This window comes from Eulemur rufifrons, chromosome 14 (assembly GCF_041146395.1).
Source record: "Eulemur rufifrons isolate Redbay chromosome 14, OSU_ERuf_1, whole genome shotgun sequence".
In the NCBI taxonomy this organism is placed as follows: Eukaryota; Metazoa; Chordata; class Mammalia; order Primates; family Lemuridae; genus Eulemur; species Eulemur rufifrons.
Genome location: NC_090996.1, coordinates 7771660 through 7782090, shown reverse-complemented (window position 1 = coordinate 7782090; position 10431 = coordinate 7771660). Strand labels below are relative to the sequence as shown.

Sequence of the window (10431 nt, the reverse complement as noted above, 5' to 3'; positions counted from 1 at the left end):
TGTAGAGGTACTTTCAAAATATTGGGGAGGGGTGAAAGGGAGGTGTCTGTCTAAAGGTGGAAATTAAAAGTGAAAGTGGACCAGGTGAGGTGGCTCACGCCTGTAATCCTAGCACTCTTGGAGGGTGAGGAGGGAGGATCGCTCGAGGTCAGGAGTTCAAGACCAGCCTGAGCAAGAGCGAGACCCCCGTCTCTACTAAAAAATAGAAAGAAATTATATGGATAACTAAAAAATATATATATAGAAAAATTAGCCGGGCATGGTGGCGCATGCCTGTAGTCCCAGCTACTTGGGAGGCTGAGGCAGAAGGATTGCTTAAGCCCAGGAGTTTGAGGTTGCTGTGAGCTAGGCTGATGCCATTCTAGCCAGGGCAGAAGAGCGAGACTCTGTCTCAGAAAAAAAAAAAATTGAAAGCGATTGAGCAAGAAAGAGAGACGTTACTGATGGAGTGGGACCAGGCGTCTTAGAGGAGACAGGTGAAGGTGAGACCAACAGCAGGGACACCTTGTGGGCTTTGGACTGAAGAGCCGCTGCCCTCCCTGGAGGCAGGAGGGAAGGAAGGGCTCTGGGCAGACGCAAAGAACACCCAAAGACGTGGAGCAGGAACTGGCAGCAGCTTCTCCATGTGATGCGCAGTGGAGTTACCGGCTGAGAGGGGCAGCGGTGGGTCTGGGGGTCTGAGTGTGGGGAAGGTATACAGGGGCATTGTTGTGGGGCACTGGGGCTGAACAAAGAGGGATTGGTGAGAAAGAGGGGGCAAGCTGAGGCAGGAGCCTCCCGTCAGAGCTGAGCAGTGCCTCTTAGGATGGAGAAGGCTAGGAGCCCCGAGTGGGAGGCGCCCACGGAGGCCCCTATAGGGAAAGGGGGACAGAACCAGGGAGCTTGTAGCAGGAAACTGGGAAGGGATCGTGTGAGTCCGGAGGAGAGAGGAACAGCATACAGCCTGAGGAGGTGAGATGGAGGCGGCTTCCTGAAGGTGGTGATGTGGTGGTGTTCCAAATGAGGTTTCTTTTTTCTTCTCTCCCTTTCTTTCTTTTTTTCTTTTGAGACAGAGTCTCACTCTGTTGCCCAGGCTAGAGTGCCGTGGCATTAGTCTAGCTCACAGCAATCTCAAACTGCTGGGTTTAAGCTATCTTTCTGCCTCAGCCTCCCAAACAGCTGGGACTACAGGCATGCGCCACCATGCCCGGCTAATTTTTTCTATATATTTTTAGTTGTCCAGATAATTTCTTTCTGTTTTTAGTAGAGACAGGGTCTCGCTCTTGCTCAGGCTGGTCTTGAACTCCTGAGCTAAAATGATCCTCCTGCCTTGGCCTCCCAGAGTGCTAGGATTGCAGGCGTGAGCCACCATGCCCTGCTTTCTTTTTTTTTCTTTTTTCTTTTTTTTTTTTGAGACAGGGTCTCACTTTGTTGCCCAGGCTGGAGTGCAGTGGTGTCATCATAGCTCACTGTAACTTCAAACTTCTGGGCTCCAGCGATCTTCCCACTTTAGCCTCCAAAGTAGCTAGGACTATAGGTATGTGCCACCATGCCCAGTTAATTATTTTATTTTTTGTACAGATGGGATCTTGCTATGTTGTCCAGGCTGGTCTTGAACTCCTGGCCTCAAGCAACCCTTCTGCCTTGGCCTCCTAAAGTGCTGGGATTATAGGCATGAGCCACTGTGCTCAGCCTCCAGATGTGTCTTCAGAGGGAGAACCAAATTTCAGTTGTCATGAAAATGTGGAAGAAGTGTTCCCTGCATGGTCTGTTAACAAGCTGTCCTGCCTTCTCTCCCAGACATCTGCACCATGCCCACCCACTGTGCTCTAGCTGCATTAGGAGAGTCCTTGCCGGGCCCTTTCAGCCCCTATGCCTTGGCTCGTGGACTTCTCTTTGGTTGCATTATTTTTTCCTTCAACTTCAGAACTCCTATTCATCCTTTGAAACCCAGCTCAAATGTCACCTCCTCTGGTAAGCGTTTCTGATTGCTCTGGTTCCACCTCTGTGCTTTTGTAGCAGTGTGGTGAAGGAGAACAAGCTCACTCATTGCTTGACTTAATCTCTGAGTGTCTGCTTCCTGAGATGGGAACAAGGGCACCAGCTGAGCCTCGCTGTGCAGATAAGGTGCAGGACATATCTGGCATTCATGGGAACCACAAAGGAAACCATCAGAGTGACACCTGGAGTTACCTGAGTGGCAGTGTGACTCCGCCTTAATCCATGAGCTCCCTGAGGGCAGGTACAATGTCCTCAGAAGGTCTAACCCAGCGCCCAGTGCAGAGAGGCATCGTACGCTCTGTGGAGACTGCACAACGGAAAGAATGGGGATTGTCTATCATTTACCTGTAATGTGGCTTTGGGGAGGTGACATCACTTCCGATGTTTCCTCATATCCAAAATAACAACTCATAGTAGGTGTTCACTACGTGTAAGGCACTCAGAAGTCATTAGCTCTAGTCCTCACCTTGTGTATCATCGCCCCATTTTACAAAACAGAAAACTGAGGCTGGGGGAGGGTGAGCGATTTGTGCCAGTTAGCAGCAGGGCAGGAGCTCCTAGCGCCCAGCCAGACGCAGAAAATTGTGCCAATCCAAGGGAGAAATGTGAAGTAGCCCTGCAAATTGTGAACGCCCGGGTGGCAGCGTCCGTGCCTGGGGGCGTGGTGAGTGGTGGCCCGGTGGAGGGGTGCGGAGAGAGCAGCCTCAGATTTCGGGAGGGGGCGGGAAGATCGGTTTGCTGGGCGATCCCGGGATGCGGGAGGCGGGCGCGGCTTGGCCGGGGCGGGGAGGGGTGCGGCCCGCCCCCTCCCTGCCCCACCCCCAGCCCCGGCGCGGCGGCCCCTTTAAGAGCGGGCGGGGCGCCCCCTGGCGGCGGAGCGGCGCGCGCGGCCGGAGCCGGAGCCGGATCCCGGAGCCGGAGCGGAGCGGAGCGGAGCCGGGGCGGAGCGGGCCGAGCGGGCCGAGCCAGCAGCCGAGCTGGGGGCGCGGGCGGGCGGCATGTACCGGGCCCGGGCGGCGCGGGCGGGGCCGGAGCCCGGCAGCCCGGGGCGCTTTGGGATCCTCAGCACCGGGCAGCTCCGAGACCTGCTTCAGGATGAGCCCAAGCTGGACCGGATCGTGCGGCTCAGCAGGAAGGTAGCGCGGGGGGCGCGGGCGGGGGGCGCGGGGGACGGGCCGCGGCCTGCCGGACCTGCCGACCGACCGAAGGGCCGCGCGGGCCGGGCCGCGGGGCCGCCCGTGGGCGCGGGAGCCTGGCACGTACGAGTGGGCCCCGCGGAGCCGCCCCCGAGGGAGGGGGCTCCCAGAGCCAGCCTGGGGCGGGTGGGGCGCGGGGGACCCGGGGAGGCGCCCGTGCACCCCCGGGATGGCCGTGAGGCGCGTCCTACAGCGGATGCTCCGGGGAGGTGTGTTCCGGGGGGCAGGAGGTGGCTGTGTTGTGGGGGGCCCTGGCTCGCACACCCACGTTCTGTAGGGCCAGAAAGGGGAGGCGCCTTCCATAGGGAGAACTAGGGGCCTTTTTGACACCTGGGGGGACCGTTGGGGGGCTACGCATTCTGGGGGCGCACGAGGGGGCTTTGTGGCTTCCACTGGGGAGGGCTACTGAAAGCTGAGGTGTGTATTCCATAGGCCACCATAAGAGAAAGTTGTATATTTCACAGGAGATAGGCCCGGGCTGGTTGTCTGTGGGGGGCAGAAAGGGAAAGTGTGTGTTGGAAGGAGGCTGGCGAGGAGGGGCGTGTGCATCCTATAGGGGACAGATGGAGGGGAGTGCGTTCTCCAGGGGCAGGGAGGGGAGGCTGGGCCCTCCTGGAAACAAGGAAAAAGCCTTCTCCAGGGCCAGGGTCTGCTTCTGCAAGAGGAGGAAAGCAGGGAGCAGGTGCTACGGGAGCAGGGAGGAAAAGGGGGTGTGTATTCCGTGGGGCGCGGGGGTTCCACTGGAGGGCAGAGGAGGGGGTGGGAAGGGAAGAGAGGGTGACCCGAGGGGGGTGCAGTGAAGGGACAGGGTGCAGACCTCACTCTGGAGAGTAAGAGCAGGGGTGGGAGTGTTTTTGGCACAAACACCTGAGGAGGAAGCAGACAAAGGCCTGGAACGAGAGAGAAGCTGCCCATGCATGGAAAATGGGACAGAGGAGGGAGGAGAACTCCTCAGGGACTTGAGCAGACATATTAATTGAAAAATTAAAAATTAACTAACATTTGTGGAGGCCTTCATAGTTTTCCTCACTTAAGTCTTGCAACAACCCCATAAGGTAGAGGTTTTTAACTTGCTTTGTAGAAGAAGAAACCGAGGCCGCGAGAGGGGGCTCAAGGCAAAGCCAGGTCGGGTCTGGGCTTCTCGGAGGCCCTCCACCTGTTGGGCTCACTACCCTGAAGGTTGGGGGCCGTACAGGTGCCGTTGGCCTGGCCTGTGGCACCGTCCCCCAGGCTGGCAGCAAGGGGACTGGGCAGACTCCCTTAGTGGGTCTCTCAGCACTTCGCCGCCGTCAGTTCCAGGGCCTGCAGCTGGAGCGCGAGGCGTGCCTGGCCTCCAACTACGCGCTGGCCAAGGAGAACCTGGCCCTGCGGCCCCGCCTGGAGATGGGCCGGGCTGCCCTGGCCATCAAGTACCAGGAACTTCGTGAGGTGGCTGAAAACTGCGCCGACAAGCTGCAGCGACTGGGTGAGGGGACATCTGGGGGAACTGCCCGGGGTGGGGGTGGGCAGGGGCCATCTGGCTGGTTGGCCTTGGGAAGTGCCAGGCACTGAAGGCTGGGACTTGGGCAGACCTGGCCTCCTGGAAAATGGAGTTGGGGAAGTGAGTGGTAGGTGAGTAGAGATGGGTTGGAGAGGAGGACCCTGGACAGGGGAGAAAGGGGACCCAAATCCAAGAGTCCCCCTGAGATGCTCTGGGAGACAAAGACCCTGTTTTCTCTTTTGTACTAGGATGGGAGACAGAATTGTGGTGGGGGAGGGTACACAAACTGATCACATGGACATTGCACAGAATTGAGAAACAGGCTCCAGACAGGGGAAGGGAAGCATAGAGTCAAGGGGAGAGCCAGAGCCCTGGGGCTCTGGCCTGTCTATCCCCAGTGACAGGCCCTGAGGGCACGGGCTGTTCACTCTGTCCCTCTGTGGCCCTCAGAGGAGAGCACACATCGCTGGAGCCCCCACTGCGCGCTGGGCTGGCTGCAGGCTGAGCTGGAGGAAGCTGAACAGGAGGCTGAGGTGAGGGGAGGGTGGTTGGGCCTGGGATCTGGGAGGGAGACCATCCCACCCACTCCCCTGCTCATTCTTGTACCGCAGGCTTGGGAGCCCCTCCTCCGGGAAGCCTACCCGGAGTGCTTGGCCCACAGGAGAGCCTGGCATTGCTGTCCCCACTCCCCGGCCAGCACTGGACAGCAGGGCTCACTCTCCCGCCTGTGACTTTTCCTCTGGCTCCCCTGTGACTGTCTCAGGGCAGCCTGGGGCTGGGTCATCGGGGCCAGAGTTGGTGCTGGGTTGGGAGTGCAGTGCTCAGTGAGTTGAAGGGGCTCGGGGAAGAGGGGACCCAGGGCCTGTTTGAGTGTCTCGAGGAGAGACACCTAAGTCTGTACTTCAAATATGTCCCTACCTCTGATCCTGCCTCATCTCTGACCCAGCAGGTCTGGTGATGGTACCCTCATTTTATAAGTAAGGAGGACATTTGTCCGCAGTCACTCAGCAAGTCAGAGGCAGGCCTGGGCTGGAACTCAGGTGCCCTGTCCCCTGGCCGTGGGGTGGCTACCATGGGGAGGGACTCAGGGTAGGCGGGAGAGAGGCCAGCCCTCAGTCTGTGGTCGTGCTCCTCCCAAGTTCTCCCTTTCCTCCCGGCCCAGGAGCAGATGGAGCAGCTGCTGCTGGGCGAGCAGAGCCTGGAGGCCTTCCTGCCCGCCTTCCAGCGTGGCCGTGCCCTGGCCCACCTGAGGCGGACCCAGGCGGAGAAGCTGCAGGAGCTGCTGCGGCGTCGGGAGCGCTCTGCCCAGCCGGCCCCCACTGCGGCTGCCGATCCCCCCAAACCCTTCCCTGCTGCAGCTGTCCTGCCCACAGGGGCCTCCCGGGGGCCACCAGCAGTGCCCCGGAGCCTGCCCCCCTTGGACTCCCGCCCAGTGCCCCCACTGAAGGGCTCCCCCGGGTGCCCCCTTGGCCCGGCCCCTCTGCTGAGCCCTCGGCCCTCGCAGCCAGAGCCCCCCCACCGGTAGGATCCAGGGTGCGGCCCCCCAGTGGGGGGGCCTAGACAAACTTGATGCGTGGCTCCTCCTCTCCCCCCTTTCTGGGTGGGGGGAGGGGCAGGCCCCTCCCCCTGGCCTCAGGCAGGCCCTGGCCCTGGAGGCTGAGCTGGGGAGGAGGGTCACCTGGAAGATGCCCAGAGAGGGCTGGGGTGGGGTGGGCAGGGTGTTCTGCCTCTGGCACTGAGGCAACTCTGCCTTTTTTGTCTCCCCGGCTGGGGCCTCCAGGGTGATGGACCAGCCCCGATGAAAGAACTTTACTTACCTGTGGGGGCCTGGGAAGATGCCTGCTTCCTGCAGGGGCCCTGCCTAGGGGGCCCGTTGCACCTACCACTCCACTGGGCTTGCACAATGCCAAGGCCGACAGGAGTGTTTTACATCACGTCCTGAGCCTACCTTTCCCCCAATTCTGGGGCCTACTGCCTAGGAGCCAGGTGGTCAGGCCCCAGCTGTGGGGCCAGGGACACCATGGCCCCAGGGGCTACTACGTGCGGCTCATGCTCCAGACCCTGGGGCAAGGTAGGCCAGGGCTTCTGACCTGCACAGGTGAGAGTGGGCCATTCCCAGGAAAGACCATTCTGTATTTTTCTGTCCCCATCTCCTTAGAATGGAACCTTTTTGAGGGCAGGTCCTTGTCTTTGTATGTTCTGTCCCCAGCCCCGCCTCCTAGGGGCCGTCAATAAATGTGATGATGAGGATGACGATGCTGCCCGACTCCTCTCTGCTCCCTCAACCAGCCACTCTGCGGTTGCAGCCTCATCTCAGCTCCTGCGCTGCCTACTCTTGAGATGCCCTCCCTTCCTCTGCCCATCCACAGCCCAGCTGTCCTTCAGGTCCGGCACCACTGCTTCCTCTTCCATGAAGCCTTCTCTGATTACCAACCCATGAGAGCCTTTTCTAAATCTTAACTTCCCAGCACTTCTGGTCAGAAGCACATTCTGCTCCATCACGGTTCTCCAACTGCCTCATCTGTATGCACCTTCTTTTCTTGGGTCGCCTATAAATCCAATCAGGATGGGACCTGCCAAACAACCACTCTCACTGAGTGACAGAGGGGGTTCTGTCCTCAGCTAGGGGGAACATTAAGTGGCCAGCTTGGCTGTGAGTATAGGACACAAAGATGGGGAAGCAGGAACATGTCCTGGACCAGCTTAGGTCAAGTCTAATGAGATGACGTTTGCCAGGAAGGTATGGAGTTCTTGCAAACAAGATGGGACAGTCAGTGCTGTAGGAGCCTACAGAGCTACTGTGGTCTTGGTCCATGTTAATAGGGACATAACCATGTGGAGAGAGGGAGGCGTTGGGTTGGCTCTACTTTTCACTGAAGTTTTACACTATAAGAGGGACCCCCCAAAATGGCACCTTTGGGGTAATAAGGATGAGAAAGAGAACTGGCATTAAGTCCCATGAAGAACAGTTAAGGGACCTGTTCTTCATGGGACTGTGTGTGATGTTCAGCCTTTGAATCTCTAAAGGACTGCTTCACGCCGAGCCAGAGGTCACAGCCAAGACCAATGGGTGGAAACCACAGACAGCCAGATTTTGGCTCAGTACGAGGCTGTCACGTTAGGGCTGCTCCTGGAGGCAGGTGGCCCCCAGCCTGATGATGTGTGAGCAGTGGCTGAGTGACTGCTTCCTGGGCTCTCTAGAGATGTAGGCAACGGCTGGAGGGGCTGGCCCGGGTGAGCTTTAGAGCCCTCCAGGCCCAGACAGTCAGAGTCCTCCTTAGTAGGGGCACAGTTCAAGCACTGAGAGTGCCCACTTGAGAACTTCCATCCTCCCTTGGCCTTGGTTCTCCTACTCTCCTCACTGCTGGCACTTGAGTCGCTGGAGGCTGAAGGGTACCAGAACCACGGGGTGCCTGCCTAGATGACAGAAGACTGAACAGTTTTGGAGACCTCTTCCTGTTCACACAGCCTGGGGCAGCCTAGGCCCCTCTTGCCCAGACTTCTCATTCCTGGTCCAAGCTTCCAGGGAGCTTTGTTTTAGTTTGTAGCCAAAAGGAGAAAAGGGGCTGAGGTTGGGCACATCTGCGTCTTTCTCCACTATCATGAATTGGGGAGCAGCCTCTAGAAGGCAGTAGCTACCTGGCTCAGCCTCCCCTCCCCAGGGCAGGTAAGAAGCAGAGAAAGTTAAGACCCTGGCAAGACAGGGACTGGGAAAGAAGCGTGTTACCTTGGGAACCAGATGGGGTCCTTCAAAAGGCCCCCCACACCCTTCCCTTCCACAGAGCTGATTCCACTTTAGAGGGATAGGGAGTGAGACCCCTCAGTGTTCACCTCCGGCCTGAAAACCACCTAAGGCAGGTGGGGATGGATACCACCCAAGTGCAGTGGGCCTAGTTCTGGTGGGCCATGGGAAAGGCTTAGAGTTGGATGGTTAAAAAACTTCATTACCCACCTTGCTTAAAAGTATATGGAATATTCTGGAAGATTTTAGGCAATCTGAGCCCTCCCTTTTGCCTGAAACCTGCAACTTCTGCCTTTCAGGTTGTGAGGCCGCAGGCCATGTTCCCGGCTGTGGTCTGTGGGAGAGAATAAACTGGAAGGCCTACGTCAAGGGGCCCATGAGAAAGGTCCTGCCTATTACAGACTACCTGTGCTTTTACAAAACAAAACCAAAGAATTCCCCAAATAACAAAACTCCTAGCCCTTTTTGATAAAAACAGAGTTAGTTCCCTGTCCCTTAAGAAAGTCTGTCATGGATACCTTGTTTGGGAGTCACTAGGTTCTGCCTGTTTTCCTAAGCTACCCCCTCTTGGTTTCCAAGTATGAAACATAATGATATTAAATGTACTGTTTTATCAATCAAGGCTCACTGAGCTAAGCAGGCCTGAATCAGAGCGGGCTCAAATCGAATTGTGTGGTCCCTGCAAAGCCATGGCTAAGAGCTTGGCTAGAGAGAATCACCTCCAAGGCTAGAGAGAATAAATGGTTTCCAAGAGACCAAGTTGGACTTGCTGCGGGATTATCCCAATTTATACAAGGATTTTACACAAAAGACTAAGTGGAGGAATGGTGTTTCTGTACCAAGGGTCTTGGCTTTGTCTTAAGAGCTTGCTGCTGCTGTAGACCTCTCAGAAGATTCTCCTTGTCCCACAATGAAAATAAAGTTGATGTTCAGCCTCCCTGCGTAAAGTGTGGGCTCTTGCAAAAACATAGGATGTAGCATGGGAATTTGCAAACTCAAATGCCTATAGGGGCCAGGGAGGTGACACAGAGGTACAAAGTAGTCTGTTTCCACAAAGAAATACTCCTGCCCCCATTTTTCTGGAAATGCATGGTCCTTTTTATTTTCGATTTTCCCTCTTGATGGACACGAGATGGAGAAATATTTTTCTACTATGGGAAAATGGTGCAAGTGTGTGGATAAAGGCTTTCTACACTTTGCCTCTGTTGGCGGAACTGCAGCAAACTGGGGAGCAATGTCTCATCTAAAAGGGCATATGTTACTCAGCTTCTCCCACCGTGGTGATGCAGGTATGTGAGCTCAGCTGTGGCAGATTTTCGCATTTTTTAAGAGGTCAGAAATCTCTTTTTATGCAAAGTCTCCCAAGTTTTGAATGTTGGCTACAGTAATGAAGGCTACTATGCCAGGGAAACACTGTCTTGCAGGTTGGCTGTGGCCCGTGAACCCAAATCTCAGTCTGCTCACGGTCCTCTGAAACAGGCCTTCTTTTGATGCGGCAGTCCCCTCCGAGGGCTGAGGGTGTGAATGCGGAAGGGACAAAGGCAGAATGGGAGAGAGAGTCAACCCACTAAAAGGCTAGTGACAGGATCCCAGCCTGAAGACAATGGCAAAATGGCTCCATCCATAGTGACACTGTGACCTTAGGACAAATGGAGAGAGATGAACTCTCTGCATGGGCTTCCTGCATGGGATGAGAGCCCTGAGCGATTTTGGTGTATGCAAGGTTGGGAGGTCCAGACTCGGATCTCACCATGATTTTAAGACATCGACAAGAGGGACACTCAGCCGCTTTGCACAAACCCACCCGGGCTGCAAGCTGCATCAGAGAGCGAGCAGCTGAGGGCAGACAAGGCAGGTCAAAAAGAGAGACGGGGTCTTGCTCTGTTGCCCAGGCTGGAGTGTGGTGGCTCTTCACAGCTACTCTCTGCAGCTTTGAACTCCTGGGCTCAAGACATCCTTCTGCCTTGGCCTCCTGAGTAACTGGGACTACAAGCATGTGCCACCGCGCTCAGTTTTCCCCCGTGATCTTGCTC

General features: G+C 56.7%; 1 protein-coding gene across 1 annotated transcript; it reads left to right on the top strand.

The window, feature by feature from the left end:
• The first annotated feature begins 2854 nt into the window (after positions 1-2854).
• On the top strand, positions 2855-6909 carry VPS37D (VPS37D subunit of ESCRT-I). Its single transcript, XM_069485955.1, has 4 exons — positions 2855-3116; positions 4470-4641; positions 5107-5189; positions 5819-6909. Exons 1-4 carry the CDS (start codon positions 2979-2981, stop codon positions 6179-6181), a joined length of 756 nt encoding a protein of 251 aa, XP_069342056.1. The 5' UTR covers positions 2855-2978; the 3' UTR covers positions 6182-6909.
• The last annotated feature ends 3522 nt before the right edge of the window (positions 6910-10431 follow it).

Coding starts and splice junctions, on each gene's coding strand:
- VPS37D (XM_069485955.1), top strand. CDS start 2,979: ATGTACCGGGCCCGGGCGGCGCGGGCGGGGCCGGAGCCCGGCAGCCCG. Junction 3,117..4,469: donor TCGTGCGGCTCAGCAGGAAG/GTAGCGCGGGGG, acceptor CGCCGCCGTCAG/TTCCAGGGCCTGCAGCTGGA. Junction 4,642..5,106: donor CGACAAGCTGCAGCGACTGG/GTGAGGGGACAT, acceptor TGTGGCCCTCAG/AGGAGAGCACACATCGCTGG.